The sequence below is a fragment of the Prunus dulcis genome, chromosome 8, assembly GCF_902201215.1.
Source record: "Prunus dulcis chromosome 8, ALMONDv2, whole genome shotgun sequence".
Classification (NCBI taxonomy): domain Eukaryota; kingdom Viridiplantae; phylum Streptophyta; class Magnoliopsida; order Rosales; family Rosaceae; genus Prunus; species Prunus dulcis.
In genome coordinates, this window is record NC_047657.1 from 16,390,954 (window position 1) to 16,415,088 (window position 24,135).

The window sequence follows — 24,135 nt, forward strand, 5'->3', positions numbered from 1 at the left end:
TCTGTTTTCCTTTTTCAATAGGGCAGTCCCAAGCCATGAGATACATTTGTGGATTTAAACAAGTTCAACTCATTAAACAATGAGAGTACGCATAACAATTCTTGAATAGTGAAGTGGGGAAATCACTAGAAGAAATTTCTTGAAATGTCTGATCAATCACTGCTATAGGATGGAGCCTGAGAAAAAGATTTCCAGGAAACTAAGTGCAGATCCTAATCTTGCATACCCTAAATGATGGGCCTACCTCACAATATGCCTTCTGATTTCTTAGAGCATCTCCAACATTTCTTCAAGCAAGAGACATCGTTCATCCTTTAACTCAGGTGCTGAAGTTCTAAAATAGTTAAAAGCTTTCTCAAATATTCTTCGAACACGCTGAACACATTGCTGCGTTTGTTCACGAAGATAATCCTGATCCTGGCCTTCTGAACACATTGCTTCCACTATAGCAGATGCCTCAAATTTCGCACAACTGATCCACACCTTTAGGTTTTTTGTTCGGTCTAGGAGTCTCTCGTAAAGTTCTCTAGCTCTCTCAAATTCACCCTCTGATAGTTCAAAGTCAATGTATGCCTTCCACAACAATTCAGGCATGTCAAGTGCTGGTTGGGCGATGGCAAGTTCAAAAACTGTCCTAGCCCGTTCTGTCTCACACAAAGATTTCTCTAACTCTGCATACTTGGTCCACGCATAGCAATTTTCTGGGAACCAATGCAGATACTTTTCATACAATTTCCGACATCGATAGAAATTCCCAAGGTTCAGCTCAATCTCAATATACTTCTTAAATATCTTATCTTTAGGTGACTTGCCTATTGCAGTACCAAGGATCTCGCGTGCACCCTCGAGATTCAGCAGTCGTATCTCAAACCCGGCAGCGAGAAGCCATATTTTTGCAAATGAAAACTTCTTGTGAGGAGTCGTTTGAAGGCATTTCCTATATACATCTCGTGCACGTTCCATGTCTCCAGCATCAAGCTCCTCATATAGTGCATAATTGATCCACAAGTAAATGTAGCGCTGCCAATACCGCTTCTCCGGCACAGGAGGAACATTAGCAATAGCTCTCTCATAAACCCCTCTAATTCTGTACTTATTTCCTGCGGGGAATCGTAATTAAGAGGATTCTTCCTAACCTCATCTTCATATTGAAATCTCCTCTTTCCCACAATCGCATCCTCAATGCCTTGTCTATCTCCATATTGCTTCTCCAAACCCACAAACTTTTTATACAAATCCTCAACCCTTCGTTTGGGTAGATGATCAAGTGCAAATTTATAAATACGCCTTGCTCCATCACTTTCTTTGCACCGCTCCTCAAATTCAACGAAAGCCACAAATAACTGCTCGGCCTCCTCATCATCGCCCATGATCTCCACTGCTCTCTCATATACATTTCTTGCCCTCGCTACCTCACCATTCTTCATTTCAAACTTGGCATACCGAATCCAAGCACCAACTTTCGGATGACATTGCACGAAACGTTCGAAAATCGCTCTAGCACGCTCGACCTCATTATAGTGAAGCTCAAACTTGATGAAGGAGAGCCAGGCTTGCTGGTCCGGCATCCAATTCATCCACCTCTCGTATATCTGCCGAGCACCAGCCACATTCCCTATAACCTCTTCCATGTGAATATACTTGTACCAAATCTAATCAACTCTAGGCAAGAGCGTGACGGCACGGTCCCACACGTTCCTTGCATGGTTGATGAACTTGTTCTTCATCTCCGCCTCAGCATAGTTGCGCCACAGGGTAGGGTTCCGGTGATCGACCTCAAGCGTACGCTCCTAAACAGAGCGAGCACGTTCAAAGTCCTTATGGGACTCCTCCCACTGCGCATACTTGATCAAGTCTCTGACATTCCCCCTCACGCGCCGGATTTGGTCTTCGAATTCCTTGCGCTTTCGGAGGCAGTAATCTGCGAGCTCGGTGGGATCAGTGATCTTCTGCTTGGGAGGTCAGATTTCAGCCTCCTGGCGCTCACGTGCCTCACGGAGGATTTGCTCTGTGGTAATTTGAACAGGGGCTGGGGTTTTGTTCTTAACCCTAGTGGGTCGTGGTAGCATGACGTCAGCATCCTTTCGGGTTAAGAACCCGAGGGTTGGGTCTGTGTCCTTGAAGGAAGCCATGGCTGGGGTTTACTCGCCTGGAAAATCTAAAACTTGAGAATGTTTTGCAAATGTCCGTATGCATTCATCAATAGCAGGTAAATATATCTATTTAGGAAAATGCTAGGCTTACTATATTTTTTATACCACATTTTGTACCACATCTCTAATAAAGGTGGAGCCCACCAATACAATGGGGCTCTACCTCTATTAGAGAAATTATACACAATATAATATAAAAATATAATAAACCTAGCATTACCCGTATATAGAGAACAGTACCCTTCTCCCTATGCCTTAAGAAAATTGCGGTCACTGCTATGCTCTAAGGAAATTGGTCGCTTATGTTCTAAGGAAATTGACTCCAAAAAAACTAATCCAGCAAGAATAAGGAAACTTATTTAGAAAGGAATATTAAATTCAATTTTCCCCAAGGGAATTCTTCTTTTTTGATCTGTTTTCTCCAAGCTAACAGGAAATATACACTTCTTTATTTTGGCCAACTAGAATTAGTTGTCCGCCATGTAAGACCAAATTGGCAAATACTATGTGTGTGTGAAAGAAGTCTCTCTCCCTTTTTAGTTTAAACTATCGCATGTTATCAAAATTAAAGAAAAGCATAGACAAAGGTATATGGGTAATTTTGTATTTATGTGGTTAATGTGTACAAATAACTTTAGTTTGTGAAGGGAGAACAGAGAAGAATTTTCATCGGGTGTGAAAGCGAAGAGACGAAGATGTCAACAAAATACAGGTAGATGTTTTATGTCACAGTTTCCTTTACCATTTTTCGTGGGAAGCAAGTCATTATCCATCATCCTCTATACTCAGAATTCCATTCATTAGCCTTTTTCTTCTTAATCTGAATTTAATAAGGGCTACTTTAGTCAAACAAGGATTTATGAGCTAGTGGGACAAAAATAATTACTGTTTGTCTGGTCGACAAGCAAAGACTGATAGAGAGAAAGGAGAAAAAAAACTCTTTCTTCAGATTTATTTTCTTCTAATCTAACACTCTCCAACTTAGCTTAATTCGCCCAATTTATTACAATCCCTCTCAAAACAACAATATATGGGGTCGTTTGATACGGTGGATTGTTATGAACTGGACTAAATTCTAGGACTGTTTTGAATTAGTTTGGATTGGCCTAAGCTGGATTAAGTACTGAGTTACGTTTGGTGCTGTATCAAATTAAGGAGCTGAATTATAAAAATAGTGATGTATCATACTAAAAAATAAATTTTGATTAACTTCTCTCTCTCTTTCTGTTTTCGTTTTTTTTTTTCTAGCGTTTTCTTCTTCTTTTTTGAAACAAATAAATTCCTGCTTTTACAATGAGATTTTCATTTTGAATGTGTTGAATTGAACGTCCATGTTTTTCTTTGTTTCGCTTTTTTATTTGCTTCTATATAATTCCCTTTGTTACTATTTTTATATCAACATTTTGCGGTCTTTTTGATCTGTTTTCCCCAAGCCAACTAGAATTAGTAGTCCGCCAAGTAAGACCAAATAGGCAAATACTATGAAGACCAAGTAAATACTATGAATCCGGCCAAAAGTCAAAGCTTGGACAGTTGACTTTAGTAATTTTTTTTTAGCCATTAATAATTTTCTTTTTATGTGTTATTTTTATCAGATTGGTCAAAAATAATACTTCATTCATATTAATATATAACAAATAGGAAGGTTATATATACAGAGCCTAGAAAACTATTCTAGGAAAGTAATTATGTTCCTATAATCTTGCATAATCAAATATTTGACTTAGACTAATTAGGAATGTACAGCTCATTGACACTCCCCCTCAAGTTGGAGCATATATGTCGTCAATGCCTAACTTGCTAAGTGAGCTGTGAAATACCCTGCCTGTGACTGCTTTGGTGAGGACATCTGCAAGTTGATCTTCAGATTTAACAAATGATACCTTAATGATCTTTGCCTCGAGCTTCTCCTTGATGAAATGTCTGTCAACTTCAACATGCTTGGTTCTATCATGTTGCACTGGATTATGTGCAATGTCTATTGCAGCTTTGTTGTCACAATTCAGTTGCATGGCATGTTTGGGTTTGAACCCCAATTCCTCCAACAAATTCCTTATCCAGAGTAGCTCACATACTCCGTGCGCCATACCTCGATATTCTGCTTCAGCACTTGATCTTGACACTACTTTCTGTTTTTTACTTCGCCAAGATACTAGATTGCCTCCTACAAAGGTAAAGTATCCAGATGTAGATCGCCTGTCAGTAATAGAGCCCGCCCAGTCTGCATCAGTGTGACCCTCAACATCTAGATGACCATGTCGTCCGAACATCAATCCTCTTCCAGGAGATGACTTCAAGTATCTCAAAATTCGGTTTACCGCATCCATGTGGGCTTCACTTGGTGCATGCATGAACTGACTCACCACACTTACAGCATATGCTATATCAGGTCTAGTGTGTCCTAGATAGATTAACTTACCCACAAGGCGTTGATATCTTTCTTTGTTGGTGGGTACTTGATCAGGATATTCACCAAGCTGATGATTCAACTCCATTGGCGTATCTGCTGGTTTGCTGGCTAACATTCCAGTGTCAGTCAAAATGTCAAGGATATATTTCCGTTGTGATAGAAATATTCCTTGTTCTGAACGAGCCACTTCGATGCCTAGGAAATACTTCAGAGCACCAAGATCTTTCATTTCAAACTCACTTGCCAAGTGGTGCTGCAATGCTGCCTTTTCTACTGGGTCATTCCCGGTAACTACCATGTCATCAACATATACAATAAGGGCAGTGACTTTACCTTTCTTATGTTTCAAGAAAAGAGTATGATCTGAGTTACTTTGCTTGTATCCAAAATCCTTCATTGATTTGCTGAACTTTCCAAACCATGCTCTGGGTGACTGCTTCAAGCCATAAAGAGACTTTCTCAGTTTACACACCATGTTGCTAGTATTGGGCCCCATCTTGCACCCTGGAGGGGAATCCATATAGACTTCTTCTTCTAGGTCGCCGTGCAGGAAGGCATTTTTGACATCAAACTGGTGTAATGGCCAGTTTAGGTTTGCTGCCAGAGAAAGAAGTACTCGAATTGTGTTTATCTTGGCTACAGGGGCAAATGTCTCCCCATAGTCAATCCCATAAGTCTGAGTATAACCTTTCGCCACCAATCTTGCTTTGTATCGTTCAATGGTGCCATCTGCCTTGAACTTTACTATATATATCCATCTACAACCCACTGTTCTCTTCCCTTTGGGAAGGATAGTCATCTTCCAAGTGGAATTCTTCTGAAGGGCCTCCATTTCATCATTCATCGCTTGAGTCCACTTGGGATCTTTTAGAGCTTCCTGCACATTACTCGGAATAGATACAGTGGATAATTGACATACAAATGATGCACATGACGGAGACAACCTATGTAGGGACACATGATTAGCAATAGGGTATTTAACTTTTGTTTTTGGGTCCGGGTCATACTGTTGTCTAGGAATCCCTCTAGTGGTACGAATAGGTAACTGATAACCTGTGTTTCCTGTATGACTCGACTCATGTAAAATGCTTAAGTTGGAGTTTAAATGCTCAGTTACCTGCGGGGAATCTTCAGGACCTGATTGGATGATTGGTGATGGTACTGTAGTAGGAGGGAAATTATCTGAACCATCATCTGGAGTTTCCAGTAACTCTTGATCTTGTTGCACTACTGTAGCTGGTTGCTCGGACACTGACTGCTCTAAAACAGTTTGTTGAATTTGGATGCTCTGAGTATCTTCTGCAAAGATAGAGCTCTCCCCCTGCAGAGGATGCTCAGAAACTCCCCCTGAGTAATAGAACTCACTCTCGTGGAAAGTCACATCTGCGGTAACATGCATGGTCTGAGTGGGAGGATGGAAACACTTATAGCCCTTCTGAGTGGCAGCATAACCCACAAAGACACAACGCAGTGCACACGGATCAAGCTTGCCACGCTGATGTGGATACACCTGAACATAAGCAACACAACCAAAGAGACGTGGTTCGAGATTTGGTGTGGATGGCATGGGGAGGAGAGTGGTCAATGTCTGAAATGGAGTTTGATACTGAAGAGTGCTGGATGGTGTTCTATTAATGAGGTAAGCAGCAGAACAAAGAGCCTCCCCCCAAAAATGATGAGGCATACGGGCCTCAAATAAAGAGGCACGAACAACCTCCAAGAGATGACGATTCTTACGCTCTGCGACGCCATTCTGTTGTGGTGTATAGGCACATGTGGTTTGATGAACAATTCCATGTTGACTTAAAAAAGTATGTAGGTCATGGTTGACGTACTCTCCTCCATTGTCAGATCGAAGCGTAGTGATTTTCTTGTCAAACTGAGTAGCAACATATTGATAAAATAACTTGAATTTGGCGGTGACTTCACTTTTCTGCTTTAAGGGAAAAACCCAGGTCATCCGGGTGCAATCATCAATAAACGTCATAAACCACTTAAAACCGCTAATAGTGGGAACTCGTGATGGTCCCCAAACATCAGAATGGACAATCATGAAAGGCAAAGAACTTTTATTCAATCTTAATGGGTAAGAAATACGATGGCTTTTGGCCAAAATGCAAGTTTCACAATGAAAGTCTGATTCAGCAAACTGGGAAAACAAATCTGGAAATAAAAGTTTCAGATAACCAAAAGAAGCATGCCCTAATCGTCTATGCCATAGCCAAATTTTCTTCATCCTGATAGACTCATCTCCTTTCACATGATGTGTCTGACTCAATCTTGTACTGCTGTCTTCTGTCAAGTCCAGATAATACAACTTTCCTCTCCTAGTACCACATCCAATCACGGTCCTGGTGAGAAGATCCTGAAATAGACAATACAATGGCCAAAAACACACGGTACAATTAAGGGAATCAATGATTTGAGGAACAGATAACAAGTCATAGTCGACTGAAGGGACAACTAAGACATGATCAAGACTTAATGAAGATGTAAGAGATAAAGACCCTTCTCCCATAACTTGGGAGGTGGTTCCATTGGCACTGGTAATGTGTGTTTGGCTTGATGGTTTGGTAGAGTGCAACCCAGTAAAACTAGATGTCATGTGATCAGTAGCGCCAGTGTCAATAATCCATGATCTATTACAAGTAAGTGAAGATGTGCAAGAGGTACCTGAGGTGGCCAAGGCCTTGGAGCCAGATGTACCTGATGGAGGTTCTGATGCAGTCTCCTCGGATGACTGAGCGGATGCAAATGAGGCTCTGGTAGAATCCTTTTTTCGCCCTTTGTGGACCCATCCTTCTGGATAACCAATGATCTCATAACAGCCCTTAATTGTGTGGTTATCTAAACCACATTTGGTACACTTCATTGGAGGCCGGTTACGAGTAAGGTCGACACTATAGTTGTTCGGCCGAGATTGTCTGGACCTCGCAGTAGCCAAGGCCGTGGCTTCGGAGGTTACACCAACTTCAGACATGGTTCCCTGTCGGTTACTTTCTCTTTTAATATGTGCATATGCGGCCTCCAGTTCGGGTTTTGGCTCCATCCGCAAAATCTCTCCTCGATTTGATCGAAATTATTGTCCAAACCTGCAAGAAATATATAAACTCGGAGACGATCAACCTCTTTGCGTCTAGTCTCAATGTCTTTCGGATGCTCCATGGTGCTTGGACTTAATTGATCAAGCTCCTGAAAAATCTCAGTGAGCTCACTGTAATATTTGGCAACTGATGCGCCAGCTTGCTTCATTATGAATGACCGTCTGTGAAGGTCATAAATCTTGGCTTCATCAGCACCATCTGAATAGGTTTGCTTGATTGCAGCCCAGACTTGCTTTGCTGTGTCATAACGAATAAATCGTTTAATCTGATTAGGTTGCATGGCGTCGAACAACCAACTCTTGACTTGGCAATCCGATGCACGCCATTTATTAAATGTGGGATCTGTGTCTGCAGGTTGGGCAATATCACCGGTCAAGTGGCCATGTTTTTCTCGCCCAGCTATCTTCATCTCTATGATTTGATGCCATAGAGAATAATTATTCTCATCCAGTTTGATTCCTGTGGAGAAGTTGGAGGTGTCACTCTGCAAAGTGACGATTTGTGTGGTAGTTTTGGAGCCTCCCGACACCAAGGATTGATTGGTGTTTACTGACCCATCATCGTTGGCCATGATATTGGTGACGATTTGTGTGGACAAAAAAGAAATATCAAGTTGAGGAAAAGCGACACCAAGGGCAATGGTGTTTACTGACCCATCATCGTTGGCCATGATATTGGCTGACAACCAATGACAAAGGACAAAAAAGAAATATCAAGTTGAGGAAAAGCAAATGAACGGTGGACAAAGGCAATAAGACAAACTATTTTGCAATAAGAAATATCGGGTCGAAAAGGGAAAAAAAAAAAAAAGAACAAGGGGAACGGTTCGAATAGGTCTGTGACTGTGAGTGGAAAGTGATTTGCAATATTGCAAAACGTGATTTGACTAGAGGAAAGGTTTGAATGGGTTTGTAAGATGGAATATGGGTGGTATTGGTGCTGGGTTTGTGAGATGGAATATTGCTTTTGGTGCTGGTTTTGGTGCTGCGTACTAGATGGAATATTGCAAAACAGTGATTTGAGATGGAATATGGGCTGGTGCTGGGTCTGTATGACGGCTGTTGCTGCGGAAGCGATTAGGGTTAGGGCAAGAGACAATCAAGCTTGACTGCTCTGATACCATATCAGATTGGTCAAATCATAATATTTCATTCATATTGATATATCAACAAATATAAAGAAAATGACATAGGAAGGTTTCATTATGTTCGAACTCCCATAACATCTTAGTAGTGTATGTGTGTGTGAGAAGTCTCCCATCATGTTTGAACTCTCATGACACCTTGGTAATGTGTGTGTGAGAAGAGTCTCCCTCCCCTTTTAGTTTAGATTATTGCATGTTTTCAAAATTAAAGAAGAGCATATACAAAGGTTTATGGGTAATTTTGTATTTATGTGGTTAATGTGTACAAATAACTTAAGTTGTGAAGGGAGAACAGAGAAGAATTTTCAATGGGTGTGAAAGCGAAGAGAAGACGATGTCAACAAAATACAGATAGATGTTTTATGTCGCAATTTACTTCGCGTTCCTTCATGGGAAGCTAGTCATTATCCATCATCCTCTATGCTCAGAATTCAAATCATAAGCCTTTTTCTTCTTAATCTGAATTTAATAAGGGCTACTTTAGTCAAATAGGGATTCATGAGCTAGTGGGACAAAAATCATTACCGTTTTGTCTGGTCGACAAGCAAAGACTGATAGATACCTTTCATTCTATTAAAAAAAAAGACCCTCTCCAACTTAGCTTAATTCACCCAATTTATTAGAATCTCTCTCAAAACAACAATATATAATATTGGGAAAGACGTGATTTGAACACAGAATCTCAAATGCAACTGCTCGTAACATTCTTGTTTATCAAAAAGAGAAAAACAAACTAAAACGTTTTGTTATTCTAAGCACAAGTTTTCTAATCTAACTACCGATGCCACCTTATATTATTTTGCCTACATGTTCCTTGTGAAAACCAAAATGAAAAAGACGAATGTCCACATCTAACCCATTGTCCGTCGTGAGGTCCACAGTCTTTGTCTTGCAAGCTTATAATTCGATGAACTGGATCTTGTGGCCAAGAACAAAAATATGTGAATTCGGCCGAAAGGAGGATCCAAAACCATAAATGGATGCCCCCTTTGCAGGTGAAGGTGTTTAATATTAATTTTGAGCGGCTAGGATTGGCGGAAAATACACGTGTAAAGCTGGTGTGGTCTTGTTACAAAAGGCTATAGATAAGTATTACAACCAATTTTATGTATTTATTTCTAGGTGTAAATATTGCAATTATTAGCAATGGGTAGTCATTGTAAGCTCAAATTAGATGCACATGCATTTCATGCATTATTGCTTGGAAGCCAAGGCAGCTACGAAAGTTTGATGATAAAATCAAGTTCTTTTTTAGGGTTGATTTCGTGACACGCTGATTCAAAGAGTACTACTTGTCTCAGTTAAAACCTGATGACCTAATTGCATTATTAAACCAACAAGTTAAGCTAACAAGATCTAGCACATTAGAAAATACTTTAATCTGCAAATCAGAGGTATCATGTTCGAATTCTCACAATGTTATAATGTGTGTGTGTGTGTGAAATCTTTATTCTCTTTAGTTTAGACTATCATTTATACTAAAAAAAGTCTCAACAAATTAAAGAAACCGACATTTAAGGTTAACAGACGATCAAGTATAAAACCATAATTAATAACCGAAATCTGAATATTCGGTTGTCCTTTTCTTTTATGCCATCCGCTTTACTCGGTATTGAATAAGCGGCCGACTCCAATTGTTGAACACCAAAGTCGTACTATAGTGGTTCAAGGACCATTCTTCGAATTATCAATCAAGAAATGTGAATTTAATAGCACGTGCCCCGTGCTCGAAATTTCCTCTGTGTTTCTGGTGAAGCTTCATATTCAATATTTAATGTTGGTTTTAGATCGGCAAGTTTGGAGGGGTGCAAGTGTATGCATGGACGGACCCAGGAATTTTGTGTCGTGGGGTCATAGTATAAAAGTTCAATTTTTTGGGGCGACAATGGAGGATTTGGGGCTTCAAGGCTTGGTGGGGAAGAGGGTTAAAGGTTTGTGGGGGGGGGAGATTGGGGATTTAGGTTTGAGGGTTTAGAAAATAGGTGTTTTGGAATGAAAATTCGGGAGGAAGAAGCTGGGCATCTGTTCTGTTTTTTTTTTTTTTTTTATAACACCTGGACCAAAACGACGTCGTTTTGGCCAGGTCTTTTAAAAAAAAATTCGCTGGTCCAAAACGACGCCGTTTTGGCCAGCGCGTTTTTGTCCAAAACGACGCCGTTTTGGTCAGTCTGTTTTTTAAAAAAAAATTAGAAGCTGGGCCAAAACGACGCCGTTTTGGCCAGCTTCTTTCAAAAACAGAACAGAGCCCTGTTCATCTTCTTCTTCCTCTTGTCTGCAAATCCCCTCTCTAATGGGGTCATACCCCATTTCAAAGCCACCTTCTACCTTGCTTCCATGGAGTCTATGGGGTCGTTTGACCCCATTGACCCCACTGTGGGTCCGTCTCTGAGTGTATGTTGAGATAAATTGTTTTAGCAAACTATTCATATAATCAAATTTTACAAACGTATCAGATTGTGATTTGCATATGAAATTTTACAAACATATCAAATTGTGATTTGCGTGCAAAGAAGAAAGTTTTTGCCCAATATAATAAAAAAATAACTCGAAATTGTTACAGTAAATTAAGGTTTAAATAACATAAACAAGCTAATGATGCCCCTCAATTACCACCCCCAAAAAAAAAAAAATTAGAAAACCAAAAATGCATTTTCTTGGGTGGGGTTGTGATTCAATCCCTCCACCCATTCTCTTTTATTTACATTTTGCTTCTCATTATTATTCTTATTCTCATCGTTCTCATTCCCTTTATTCGCCCCACCATCTTCACCTCCGAATATTCCTTGCACAACCGTCTCCATGTCAATATTTTTCTTAATTCCATCCGTACCGTCAGTCGCAATTTCGGGAATGTACGGCGGCCTCAAGACTCGCAAAATCAAATCCCACTCGACCCCTCTAAAGTAATCGTGGCCCTTGATTTCACCCGGCCCGATTCTCTGTTTCGGATCCTTCTCCAGCAACTTCGAAATCAAGTCCCTCAACGCCGTCGTTTCACCTGTCAGCTCAGGTTCCTTCGTCAGTATCCGATAAAACGTCTCTTTTCTATTCGACCCCCTAAACGGCGTCGCACCGTATAACATTTCATAAAGAAGCACCCCAAGGGACCACCAATCGACGCCGAAATCGTGGCCGCTGCCCGAAACGATTTCGGGCGCCACGTACTCCTCGGTTCCGACGAACGAGTTCGACTTCTCGGAGGAGTCCGAACCGGGTTTGCCCGAGTTTAAACTGCGTTCGGGGGGCGAGACAGAGTCGTCCGGCGAAATCCCCTTGTTGCAGAACCGTTGGAATGGCGAGCACCGCTTCTTCTGGACCGCGCTGGATTCAGCTGTGGAGTTTGAACTGATCCGAACCGATTGAGCATTCTTCATCGGCGAGAGCTTGGTGGAGAGATCGAAATCGACGAGCATAATGTGGCCGTTTTCTTGGATCATAATGTTCTCCGGCTTCAAATCTCTGTAAACCACTCCCAATCCATGCAAATACTCCAACACCAGAACCAATTCCGCCGCGTAAAATCTATAATATAAATATAAAAAAACAACAAACAAAATTCAAATTGTCATGTCATTTTCTCGGGAATCAAACAGAATTTGACGTATAGATCTCTGAATTAGTTAAGTTACCTGATGACATCATCCGAGAACATCCGCTCGGTTTGTCGTTTTCTGAGGCAATTGAGATCGCGGCCGGGGCAGTAATCAATGGCGTAGCCGACGAGCTTCTCAGTGTCCAAAACGCCATGCAGTTTGGGGAGAAGCGGATGGTTGAAACGACGCAGCACTTGCTGCTCGAAGCAGACTCTTCGGTACTCGCTGCCGTCGCTCTTCGGCTCCTTGCTCCGCCTCTCGATCAAGTCTTTGGAAATCACCTTCAACGCCATGAACTCCGCCGCCTCCTCGTCCTCCACCAGAAACACCACGCCCTTGGCCCCCCGCCCCAGCGCCGAGATCACTCTGAGGCGCTGGAAATCCAAGCTGGGAGTCACGATGCCGTCGTTTTGGTCGTCCATTGTTTCAGGTTTTTCTGTTTCGTTGGCAGCTGTGCAGAGACCCCAATGTACAAATATATATTAGAGAGAGAGAGAGAGAGAGAGAGAGAGATTGGGATTTTGGGGAAGAAGGCAAGTCTTAGTGAGGAAGGGTTCAATTCAAAAGAGTGGGGCCCACGTATATATTTGCTTTTCTCCGTTGCATGGGGTTGTTGCTGGTGTGAGGTGCGGGCTTTAATGCCATGTGGTGGAGAGGTGCGCTGCGATGCGCACACGTAATCGTTATGGCGGGGGGTTATGATGACGTGGAAAGGATCGGACGGTGGTTGCCGTTTCGAGCGCACGCTTTTTCCCTGAATGTTGTTGGGGATGACGTAAGCGGCATATATATGTTTTTATGGGTTCTGCGGAGGCTTCCTTTTATTATTTTGGTTTGTTTAATCTGGAGAACGAGAAAATGGGAAAGGTTTCTTTCTCCTGTTCTAGAAGGCGTGCGGCGCAGGGAATGTTTTTGGTTTCAAACCAGAACTTTGGTTATATGGTCAGCAACAGCATCATTTACTAATTGTCAAAGTTTGTTGCAGTGTAGTTGGAAACTTGGAGTTGTGCTCACTCCCAAATAAATATTTTCTATTTTTTAAATTGTCGTGATTTAATTTAATTTACAAATAAGAGAATTCGAATTTGAGTGTGACAAGACGGACCACGAACTTTTTCAGAGTGAAAAGGAATTTTGTTTCTTACGAACTTACCATATTTGGGGACCGTGTCTTGTTGGATTTGACATCTCATCTTCTAGGCCCAAGTTTTTTTGTTTGACTATTGTCTTTGGGGCCTTTTTAGGCTTACCCAATATAATTCTATGGACACCCAAGAGTCTTTCTTGGATATTTTTACCTTTTTATATATTTGTTTTTCTTATAATTTAGTAAAATCATACGTTCAGTTCGTTTTAATTAAATAAACCATGCGAAAAATTGCTAAATTCTAATACAAATAAATAAATTGGTGAAAAATGCCTAGAGAATACTCTTTTGAGTACCATTTTTTTCTTTTTTCAGTTTCATTAAAGGAAAGAAACTCACTGGTGTTCGATTCTAGGTGCCATAAAGGGAGGGGTTATCCACCACCACTGTCATAAATGTCAAACCTCCCAAATTTTTCAACAAATCGTTAAAATAAATTAATTAAATTAAATGCTGATGTATATACTGAAGGCGAGGCAATTTTTATAATTATCTTATATTCTTTTAATTTAATAAAGAAAATAAATTATATATTCATAGCTTACTGATTGGCCATTTGGGAGCAAAAATCCGACCATAGTTATGGCACAGGATAAGCAAACACACCTGACCCTCTTAATTTTGCTAAAATATTTATTTTTAAAAAAGCAAAACAAAAACCAGCTCTGGTGTTTTGTTTCTCTGTCTTCCTAGTTTTCCACGACGTTTGAGAGGAATCGGAAAACATGGCAACAGCCATACTTGTTATCGAAACCTCTGTTCTTGCTTGAAAATGGAGGCTCGCAGGCTTTCCATTCTCTGTTCCCATATATGCCCCGGTCCGACTCCGGCTCCGGCCCGACTAGTTCCCGTTCCCGGCTCCAGTTGCGACTCTGGTTTCAGTAACAAGCAGCAACCCGGTGATTCCAACAAGGGGAATCGCCAAGACAACTGCGTTTTCTGCAAAATCATCCGCGGTGAAGCACCGGCTTTCAAGGTAGATACAAATTGAGAAAGTAAAGGCTCGACGAAATTTTGTTTAATTCGTTGCATTTCCCATTATATTGAAGCTGCAAATTTTCGATTATATTGAAGATGAAAACTTTCATAGCAGTGTAAGACCGCAGCACTGATTTTTGAGTTGTTGAGTGTGGATTGTGTAATGGGTTTTATTTTATAAGTATCTCTGTTTGTTCAAAATCTGTTTTTTGTTTTGGAAATGTTTCTAGTTGGTTTTTTATGTGAAGTTGTTGCCTTTTTGGGTTTTTATAATACTGAAGCAATCTTCATAATCACATTTTTGTTTTGCCATGTCTGTTCAATTACTTCTGATTGTTCCATGTTTTGATTCTCTGCGGAATTTGTTTTTCGTGCAGCTTTATGAGGATGATATTTGCTTGTGTATATTGGATATAAATCCCCTGAGTCGTGGGTAAGGTATCATTAATCCGAGAAACAATTGTTCTTTTCTTTACTGCTAGCCCTTGTTTTTCTTTGCCTTTGAGTTTTTATGGTAATTTCATTACTTGTCAGGATAAACTTCCACATATGTTCACAAAGCAGCTTCTTTCACTGCATCGAAACTGTGTTTATTATAGTTTGTCAGTTTTGTGAATCATACTTGATTCAACTGTGTTGCCTGAAAAGGGCATGTTGTCTTAGTTATGGGATACGATTTATTGCATCACATGACTACCAGACCATACTTTATAATTTGTAAATTTGTGAAGTCTGCATGATGTGCTTCAGATTGACTTTAGTTCGGTATTGTAGACTTGCAAGTGTTGTGGCAATTTTGTCTGCATTTCTTTAACGCTGGATAATAGAAAGACTCGGTACACCTCCATCATCTTTACATGACAGTTTTTTTTTCCCATACTCAATTTCATACTTTTGTTCGCAGGCATTCTCTTATTATCCCAAAATCTCATTTTTGTTCGTTGAAAGCCACACCCCCAGATGTAAGTATATCCTATTGATACAATCAGTTTGCAATGGGTCTGTATGAATGTCATGAATCTGTTGCTAGATATTATGAAATATGAGTATTGATTGCCTTCATATGTTATGCATTAGATGATATTGATGAGAAGAATTTCTTGATATGCATATGGCAGCATAGAGTTTGTTTACGTGTATGCATAAAAGATAGAAGGGTATTGTCCGTCATTAGGATTATAAGCATAAGGTTGATGAGCACATTGACTATATTAATGATAGGTAACAGGTCGGACTGTAATTTTCTCTACACATCTCAAATAGGTTGTTTGGATACTTTGTAGTGTCCAATGCATGTGTTTCTGTATTTTCATGGGACATTATAATGTTGCATGAGTTCAAATGAACTTGCTCTGCAGGTGGTAGCTGCAATGTGTTCAAAAGTGCCCTTTATCAGCAGTGCAATCATGAAAGCCACTGATTCTGGTATGTGTTCAAAGTCATTTTATGTTGGCACCATATTTTACTTTCTTTTTGTTTCTAGGTTTACTGTCTTGCTATATAGCAATTAGGGTGTGCTGGAGTGTTCCTTAATGTTTCGAAGATATTTTCAGTGACATCCTTGATTGAAATTGCATTTTCAAGCATACCTAGCTAAGCTTGACTGCTACAAAAAATAAACATGGGAAGTTCTGATTATGCAGATTCATTCAACTTGTTAGTTAACAATGGTATAGCTGCAGGCCAAGTTATATTTCATGTGAGTCCTTATGCTTTTCTTTTTGAATTCCGATTTGATTAAATTAACAGCAGCGTACAAGAGAACTGATATATGTGCTGACAGCAATCAAAATTCCATAAATCTCATTGCAACTGAACAATATTAGCTTGTTAATTGACATTAGAATTTTACCCTTTTATGCAGCTATTTCATTATTTACCTTGAGCAATATGATAAGCTGTTGCTAATTTTACTATGTAACATGGGGTACTTTCAGACTCACATACACATAATTCCGCGCAAGGCACTTGATTGCTTATGGGCTTCTGAGGTATGTATCAGTCGCATTTTATGTCTCCTTATTATGTAAAACTGGACTTTCTTGAGGATATAAGTTTGATATTTGCTGAATTTGCTTATTGTCTTGAGGATATATTATCTTGCAGAGTTTGCAGAGGCGGCCGCTGAACTTAGACCAGGAAGCCCCTCGACTTGTTGATCGAGTTCGAGAGCAATTATCATTACCCGACGACTCTGAAGATAGCAAGGGTCAAGGATCTAGTCTTACCAGAAACTAGAGGCATATTTCATCCGATTCCGTCGTCGTAATTTACAGTGTACAATTCTGTAAAATATCCATATTTTAATTCTTTCAAATGTTTTGCATGACTTGCAGAACTTTCCTTGTTTCATATATATACCACTGGTTTACAGTGACACCCCCATCTATATATGATATGTTGCATAGTTTTTGAAGTTCTGGGCCCAAAACCTCATGACCATGAGAAGTTTCTGGGATCACTCATTTCATCATATATTCCAACAGATGTTTGTGCATTGGATACCAAACACATAAGCAAGACGTTAAAAACCCAAAAGGTGACGTACTGCTTTTGGTTTTCCAAAATTTGGGGATTAGAGAAACAATAACTTTGATTAGAATTTCCCATTGACCAATTTGATAATGCAAAGGGATCATAAAAGAGTTAAGGCATTGGCCAGTCAGACCAACCCAGATCTTTGTTTATTTATTTATTTATTTATCATCAAAGGGCAGTTTCGGATATCTGAAAAGTTGGACCAATGAGAGCTACTCTTGAAAAGCTTTGGGATTTTAGAGAAAGAAATTAGAAAGACAAATCTGCCAAAGGGATGTAAAGTTAGGGGTGTATTCAATTCAAATTTTTAATTATTTTTATAGAGTTTAAAAATTTAGAAGTATTTAATTTAGATTTTTAAAGAGTATTTAGAAGTATAGTGGTATTCAATTGTGACTTTTAAAAAGTATTTAAAAATTTGGTAGTATTCAGAAAGTTAATGACTTTTAAAAAGTTTATTAAATGAATGACTTTTCCATACTTTTAAGCTTAATTATTAAGAGTAAAAGTCTTGCTAATTTATTAGTAACTTTTATCAACTCTATAAAAGTATTTAAAAATTTGACATCTCTATAAAAGTCACTCACTTAAAAAAAAATCTTAATAAGTATGAATTGGATAGCTTCTAAGGGAAGGAGAAGCAAAATAATAAAGGTGAAGTCTTTGGCTTTCTCAAACTCCCAATAACAAAAGAAGGAAACTACAAAGAAGAAACGTCCCTGACTCGCTTGAGGGTTTGACGTTGCCTCCCTTCTTCCATTTCGCGCTTTTGCTTTCTTTCGCTTTCGCCTGGAAAACTCTCGAACCCTCCATCCTCTTTCCCCGAAATTCAAAAACCGGTACTAAAACATAGAATTGCCCCCACCCACATTCACAGAAACACCAAAAGAAACGATTTTGGGAGAGACCCAGCAAGATAGAGAGAGAAATGGGGCCGAGTCACGCATTTTCTACGGCGGAGAAACTCAGGAAAGCCGGCAACTCTTACTTCAAGAAAGGGCGCTTCAATGCCGCCATGGAGGCATATACTGAGGTATTTTGTTCTTCAATTCGCTTCTCTATGTGCTTTGTATATATCAGAAATGTTTATTGGGTCCTTATAATTGATGATTTCTTGTTTGTTGTTGATGGGTTTCAAGGCGATAACTCTGTGCCCTGATATTCCTGTTTATTATACGAATCGCGCCCTTTGCCATCTGAAGCGTAAGTATGTATGATCATCGGCTCGTTCTCTGTATTTTCAATTATGAAAAAAAAATGACATTTTGTCATCGATTTCTTGTACTTCTTTTAATGTTGTAAGTAATGCAGTGATTGGACGAGAGTGGAAGAAGATTCTCGGAAAGCTATTCAGCTTGAACAAAACTCAGTTAAGGTAAATTCTTATGCTTTGGCTTTGGTATTTTTAAAATAAAATAAAAATTTTGCCCCTTCTATAAATGTGTTTGTCTTATTTGTTGTCTGTTGCCCAAGAATAAAGCATGTTTGGAGGAGTGAGATTTGGTACATTGCTACCCTTCTTGTATCTAATCAAGTACCTAATAATTGCCTTGGTGCTGCAGAAACTTGCATTAACTGTTGAACTGTGATGAATTGAACGTTAAATTCTAATGAATCTTTGTCCTGAATTTCTTTTTCAAACATGCTATCACTTTATGAGTTAAATGCTTTTAATACAATTTGAGCATATTCAGGTGGTTAAAGGAGTGTTAATAAGAGTTCCACCTACGTAGTGGCACGAAAGCATGGATTCCTTTATATGCTTTGTGTTCCTGACTTTCCTGGTTGAGAGTCTACACTTTTACCTAATGTCTTCTTCTTTAATGGAAACTTTTCCTTCTTCTCGTGGATCATAATGGTTTCATGTAGTTCATTGAAAATTTGTTGCATGACAGGCTCACTATATGTTGGGGCTTGCATTACTACAGAAGCAAGAGTATGCTGATGGAGTTAAGGAATTGGAAAGGGTAAGAAGTGGTTTCTGTATAGCGTATTTTGTATTATAAGCATCGAGCAAATTTCTTTTAGTTGTTTGCGTCTTTTCAGTTGATTATGTTAGAGGGAAAATTCTATTGAAGTTTTGTTTCAACTTCCTTGTACAGGCTTTGGATCTTGGGAGGGGCGCCAATCCCAAGGGTTATATGGTAGAAGAGATCTGGCAGGAGCTTGCAAAAGCAAAGTACATGGAGTGGGAGGATTTATCAAGCACACGTTCATGGGAATTGCAAAACTTGAAGTATGTCTCCTTCAGGCCTATGATGTCTGAAAAGGTTTTCAAAACTGAATAATTATTTGATGTTCATTTTTCTGGTTGCTGCTTCATAAAACTTGTTTCATGTCTCAGAGAAGCTTGTGAGAATGCTCTCAAAGAGAAACATGACGCTTTTGAAATGGAAGGGTTTTTGGATGAAGCTGGTCCTACTCATATGAAACAGTTAGAGGCTTTAGGAAGAGTGTTTGAGAAAGCTGCAGAAGCTGACACACCAAGCGAGGTCAGTAGAGTACACGGTTTTATTTATCTTCCATTTCCCTTCGTGCTTTTTCTTTTAAGAAAAATCTCAATTATCATGCGACAATGTTAAAAAAACTTCAGGTGCCGGATTACCTCTGTTGTAAAATCACTCTCGACATATTTCGTGATCCTGTGATTACTCCTAGTGGGGTTACATATGAGAGATCAGTGATCCTTAACCATCTTGAGAAGGTAATGTTTGGTTACATCTACTAATACACTCTACTTATATGTATATATCTACATTAATCTCCAACTTTTTTGTTTGCAATCATCTAGGTGGGTAACTTCGATCCAATCACGCGTGAGCCACTTGATCAATCACAGTTAATATCAAACTTAGCCATAAAAGAAGCAGTCGAAGCATATTTGCAACAACATGGTTGGGCTTACAGAACAGAGTGAAGGTTTTTTTTTTTACTTCTGAACAAACTTAGAAGAGTCGAGATAGTGGTGCTAAAACATGTAATGAACTACAGTGGGAGAGTGCAGTATCCTCTTGGTATGCTTCTTGTGTCTGATCTTTTGTGCCCTCAATCAATGTTAGTCGCGGTTATTTATATTTGCAGTGTTTTTTATGTATGATGCTGTGCCCTCAATCATCATATTGCAGAAGGTCCTTATCCTTTTTGAAATTGTACAGAAACCAGTTAGATTATTGATTACTGAACCTTTGCATAGATGAGCGCCCCTCTGATTCAAATTTTGTGGTTCATTAATTTGTTTTATTTTTCTTGGCTTCAAAAGGCGAGGGTATTAACACTAGGGTTCATGGTGCTTCTAGGGTTTGATCCCTCATTTTTCAATACTTTCCCTCGACCAAACTGTTGTAACCCGAGCCAATGGGGTCTCAGCTTTAGTGGTAGAGTTGTTGGCATGTAGGCTAGTGGTTTATGGTTTGCTCCTTGACACTCAGAATGTCCCCCTCCCCTTCCTAACTGTGGGGAAAAAAAAACCTTCCAAGACTAGGAAGGAAGGGGGGAGGACAGCTTTGACTCAACACGAAAATTTGCGGAGTCATATTTTTTGTAAAAACAAATTTTTTATTCTTTAATAGAAGATTAGTAATTTTTAATTAATTCAGTTATTGTATTTATTTTTAGTCCCTGTGGCGGAAATCTAGAAAAAGTGCCTCACTATGTGTTTCATTGCTCACATATGTTTGAGCAATCAAAATTAAAGGGGACAGGTCTGGAAGCTTCAAGATATTTTTTGTTGTTAAGATTTTAGATAATTAATTTCAGCAGCAACCACGTAAAAATTCTTGGGTTATTTTCAAGTTACCCTCCAATTTTTCAGTACTTTCAAGTTCCCTTCCTTGTTCTTCATCTTCACGACCATTGAGCACCATAAACGAGATACGCACCAGACCTATCACCTTAATAAACTGAGTCACTTGAGGGAGGGTGCAGCCATTGATGGAGGTTTTCCTTTGGGTCTTCCTCTTCCACTGTTGTGACTATCGGGGGAGAGAACAGCAGAGCACAGGTGGCTCTGATAGTCATGACAATGATGACGAGCCTGACAAGCCTGACGATCAGAGCTAGGCGTGTTCCGATGTTATCTTCGTTGCCTGCCACTTGCCGGATCGAGAACAGGGGTTGATTTTAATGTTTTTGACTATTCAAGTGGCTTCAGCCCTTCCTCGTTTCCATCCAAACAAGTGGAGCTTGAACTCATTTAGACCCTTCTCAGCCACCACTCTACACTGCAATCTTCATCCCATAATGCAAAATTCCCCTTTGTACACAGTTAAAAACCTCCATTTTCCCAACATATTATCTTCACCGTCTGAACATGATATTATTAACCGCCACTTGCCCTCAATTTGAACCATATTCAAATCCATAAATCAAAATTTTTGAACCCTACGCCCCAAAAGAATTATTGGCAGAGCCCTATGGATGCAGGATTGGACCAAATTGCCGCTCCATAACGAACATTAGTGAGATTTGATAGAAAATAGAATTACTCAAAACATCGAGGGCAACTAAGTACGGACTTTTTGCCAAAACCAACTCGAGCCTCAACGAGGTCCCCGAACCAGAATTCACCTAAATCCTCCCTTCTGCTATCTTCTTTAGATCCGCCCCACAAAATAAATATAGGGAATTGTATTGTCAAAATTTTTATACTGGGTTTAATTGCAAAATTGTTTGTATTTCAATAGAGGGCGCCAATCTAGAACAGTTTCAAAAACAATCCATCTTTCAAAATGGAATCATAATCCTTTTAGAAACCCAAAAAGAAAGAAATGAAAATCTATCCTATTACAGATTCAACTACGTTGTTACGAGCAGCACTCTTTAGAATTTCATAAATCCCAGCCAGTAGCAGTAGGAGCACCTTCAACAGGTGCAGGGCCTGGTACTGGCTCCCCCCATCCATCTGCAGCAGCTACTGCACACAAACACATAAACCGGACAGGGAAAAAACAAACATAAGTAGCAGAAATAGACAACAGAAGTGCGATGATAGCACAAATTTTACAACAATAACAAAGTTGACAAGTGAAACCTGGTTCTGCAGTCCAGCTAACAACAGGAGCTGCTGGGATAGCTGCAGGGGCATCGGTTGGCCAAGGCGCATCAGAAACTTGGGCAGGCCATTGATCACCAACAAGACCACCAGCAAGGCCACCAGATGCAGAATAATCTGTAATTCCATAATCCGCCACTGTGGCAGCTTCTTCCTCCTCCTTTTCCTTGGCCTCCTCAGGCTCTCTATAGAAGAATAGATCAACCTGCAAGCAGAAATTTTGAGCCATGATAAGTAGTTTAGAGACTATCTCTTAAGTAAGCTCCTAGTTGCTTTACATGTGATGCACAAAAGTCCAGACATACAATTTCAAATTCAAAAGTGGTGTTCTGTGCTTACCATGACATCCCACTTATGCCCTGGACGAAGGGAGCCACGCATCTGCAAAACCATCCTTGCTAGGATCCAGAAAAGACATCCTATGCTGTGCTTACCCTTGTTATTGGCAGGGATCCCAATATCAACATAACGCATGGGAGAATCAGTATCACAGAAAGCAATTGTTGGAATGTTTCCAAGAGCTGCTTCCTTAATTGGCTGCAGACACATAAAGATCATTAGAACACACTGAGAAAACAAGCATAGCAAAATTGGGAAATAATAGATTATAATAACACATACACAAACAGAAAATAAATAAAAATTTCACATTTAACAAGCCCTGGATAATAACATCAACTTTACTGTTGCAACAGTCTTAAAAAGAACGTAGAAAGACCCCAGAAATGAAAGTTGACCGTCACCTGGTGATCTGTTCTTGGATCAGTCAGAATGAGGAGACGGGGCTCATTGAAAGATGTCTGAAGCTGATTGGTAAAGGTTCCTGGGGTGTGTCTTCCAGCAATTGCATTAGCCCCGGTGTGCTGAGCAAACTTCAGAACAGCCCTTTGACCGTAGGGCCTTGCCGATTGTACAATAATATCCTTGGGATTTTCAATCGCAACAATCACCCTGGCAGCCAGCTGAAGCTTGTCCCATGTCTTTCCGAGATTGATAATGTAAATCCCTGAGATTGAACAAATCAGTATTTGAGTACTAAGTTCCAATTCAATAACCAAAAGATCTGTTCCTAGAACAAATTAAAACCTAACAAAACAATAGGGAGAACTATGTCAAATCACAGTGTTTCTTGTTCATATAACTCAACAACAAATCAGTGCAATCAAAAACTAAAAACAATACCCACAGTCCCCAAAATGCAATTAAATAAAACTTAAACAAAACATTTCATGTTCTAAAATCAAGGAAATTGAACAGAATGAGAAGTTCACAGAGGCACATTTCAATATTAACTTGAAAGAAAATTACAACAAAAAATTGTACCTATACTAACAAATAATACTAAAGCTAAACAATATATATACCAGATCTGCCAAAGACACATATCCTACAAATTAGAAGGTGCCCATCATATGCATTTTCTCAGAATCCATCACAAATCCAGAAGCATAAACAAAAACTAAGAAAAGGATTGTATCTGACGAAAACAGAGGAGATATTTATACCATCATTACGGCGCTTGAAGACGTATCTTTCCATCTGAAAATCACAGTTTTTGGTGCCCAGATGGACCTCAGCGGCAAGCATCATCTGGATGTCAGCCTCTTTCTGACTGAGCAGACGAGGAGGCGATGCATTCGCCATGCTTGAGACTTGGACAGAGAGAGACGAGTCTCTGAAAACGCTAATCCGGGAGGTTTAGGTCTTGTGGGCGAGAGCGAGAGCGAGGCCGTGAAGAGTCGAGCACTACGAGTTTATTTCCCTTATATATGGGAAGCTGCGAGCTGAAACCCTAGGAGCCCTTCGTTTTTTTTTTTGTTTTTTCCTCTCTTTATCCGGGTAAATACGAAAATGTTTTTTTACCGCGTTATTCTCTTGTTTTCACATGATCAATTTTATTCTTGTGCTCGAGTATTTTAGCCAATGTGTCCATTTCGGGTAAATTAATTAAACATTTTGAAATTGTTGTTAACTGTTAACCCAAAAAAAAAAAAAAAAAACTTTCCTTCTTAAATAAG

The 24,135-nt window shown here is 39.6% G+C and overlaps 4 protein-coding genes, 1 long non-coding RNA gene and 1 pseudogene across 6 annotated transcripts; 2 read left to right on the plus strand and 4 right to left on the minus strand.

The window, feature by feature from the left end:
• Positions 1–267: 267 nt before the first annotated feature.
• On the minus strand, positions 268–2,132 carry LOC117638615 (annotated as a pseudogene).
• A 4,473-nt stretch (positions 2,133–6,605) lies between these two features.
• Positions 6,606–7,397, minus strand: LOC117638888. The gene is made up of 2 exons (XR_004587335.1): positions 7,237–7,397; positions 6,606–6,928 (listed from the first exon to the last, which is right to left on the minus strand). It is a non-coding gene; the product is annotated as an uncharacterized LOC117638888 (long non-coding RNA).
• A 3,921-nt stretch (positions 7,398–11,318) lies between these two features.
• LOC117637262 (serine/threonine-protein kinase OXI1-like) lies at positions 11,319–12,924 on the minus strand. Its single transcript, XM_034372111.1, has 2 exons — positions 12,441–12,924; positions 11,319–12,333 (listed from the first exon to the last, which is right to left on the minus strand). The coding sequence occupies exons 1-2, from the start codon at positions 12,824–12,826 to the stop codon at positions 11,442–11,444; spliced, it is 1,278 nt and encodes a 425-aa protein (XP_034228002.1). The 5' UTR covers positions 12,827–12,924; the 3' UTR covers positions 11,319–11,441.
• Positions 12,925–14,109: 1,185 nt separating this feature from the next.
• Positions 14,110–16,945, plus strand: LOC117612206 (adenylylsulfatase HINT3). Its single transcript, XM_034340967.1, has 7 exons — positions 14,110–14,527; positions 14,907–14,962; positions 15,434–15,491; positions 15,888–15,954; positions 16,173–16,228; positions 16,467–16,520; positions 16,636–16,945. The coding sequence occupies exons 1-7, from the start codon at positions 14,324–14,326 to the stop codon at positions 16,765–16,767; spliced, it is 627 nt and encodes a 208-aa protein (XP_034196858.1). The 5' UTR covers positions 14,110–14,323; the 3' UTR covers positions 16,768–16,945.
• Positions 16,946–17,688: 743 nt separating this feature from the next.
• On the plus strand, positions 17,689–20,259 carry LOC117612182 (E3 ubiquitin-protein ligase CHIP). The gene is made up of 8 exons (XM_034340940.1): positions 17,689–18,100; positions 18,207–18,274; positions 18,379–18,442; positions 18,963–19,034; positions 19,170–19,303; positions 19,412–19,559; positions 19,661–19,771; positions 19,859–20,259. Exons 1-8 carry the CDS (start codon positions 17,996–17,998, stop codon positions 19,982–19,984), a joined length of 828 nt encoding a protein of 275 aa, XP_034196831.1. The 5' UTR covers positions 17,689–17,995; the 3' UTR covers positions 19,985–20,259.
• Positions 20,260–21,696: 1,437 nt separating this feature from the next.
• LOC117638089 (40S ribosomal protein SA-like) lies at positions 21,697–23,864 on the minus strand. Of its 2 annotated transcripts, none has more exons than XM_034373185.1 (5): positions 23,623–23,864; positions 22,861–23,123; positions 22,457–22,654; positions 22,097–22,322; positions 21,697–21,976 (listed from the first exon to the last, which is right to left on the minus strand). In XM_034373185.1, exons 1-5 carry the CDS (start codon positions 23,759–23,761, stop codon positions 21,894–21,896), a joined length of 909 nt encoding a protein of 302 aa, XP_034229076.1. In that variant the 5' UTR covers positions 23,762–23,864; the 3' UTR covers positions 21,697–21,893. The 2 variants fall into 2 exon arrangements, with proteins under 2 accessions (XP_034229076.1, XP_034229075.1); XM_034373184.1 differs by having other exon boundaries at positions 21,697–21,979; positions 23,623–23,863.
• Positions 23,865–24,135: the final 271 nt, after the last annotated feature.

What these genes read in the sequence shown, in the direction of transcription:
- LOC117637262 (XM_034372111.1), bottom strand. Translation starts at nt 12,826, where the DNA reads ATGGACGACCAAAACGACGGCATCGTGACTCCCAGCTTGGATTTCCAG. An exon ending in TTCTCGGATGATGTCATCAG is followed by an intron (nt 12,334 to 12,440) that starts GTAACTTAACTA and finishes TTTATATTATAG; the next exon opens with ATTTTACGCGGCGGAATTGG.
- LOC117612206 (XM_034340967.1), top strand. Translation starts at nt 14,324, where the DNA reads ATGGAGGCTCGCAGGCTTTCCATTCTCTGTTCCCATATATGCCCCGGT. An exon ending in TGAAAGCCACACCCCCAGAT is followed by an intron (nt 15,492 to 15,887) that starts GTAAGTATATCC and finishes CTTGCTCTGCAG; the next exon opens with GTGGTAGCTGCAATGTGTTC. An exon ending in CATGAAAGCCACTGATTCTG is followed by an intron (nt 15,955 to 16,172) that starts GTATGTGTTCAA and finishes CTGATTATGCAG; the next exon opens with ATTCATTCAACTTGTTAGTT.
- LOC117638089 (XM_034373184.1), bottom strand. Translation starts at nt 23,761, where the DNA reads ATGGCGAATGCATCGCCTCCTCGTCTGCTCAGTCAGAAAGAGGCTGAC. An exon ending in GGCATAAGTGGGATGTCATG is followed by an intron (nt 22,323 to 22,456) that starts GTAAGCACAGAA and finishes TTCTGCTTGCAG; the next exon opens with GTTGATCTATTCTTCTATAG. An exon ending in TAGCTGGACTGCAGAACCAG is followed by an intron (nt 21,980 to 22,096) that starts GTTTCACTTGTC and finishes GTTTGTGTGCAG; the next exon opens with TAGCTGCTGCAGATGGATGG.
- LOC117612182 (XM_034340940.1), top strand. Translation starts at nt 17,996, where the DNA reads ATGGGGCCGAGTCACGCATTTTCTACGGCGGAGAAACTCAGGAAAGCC. An exon ending in CCATGGAGGCATATACTGAG is followed by an intron (nt 18,101 to 18,206) that starts GTATTTTGTTCT and finishes ATGGGTTTCAAG; the next exon opens with GCGATAACTCTGTGCCCTGA. An exon ending in TTGAACAAAACTCAGTTAAG is followed by an intron (nt 18,443 to 18,962) that starts GTAAATTCTTAT and finishes GTTGCATGACAG; the next exon opens with GCTCACTATATGTTGGGGCT.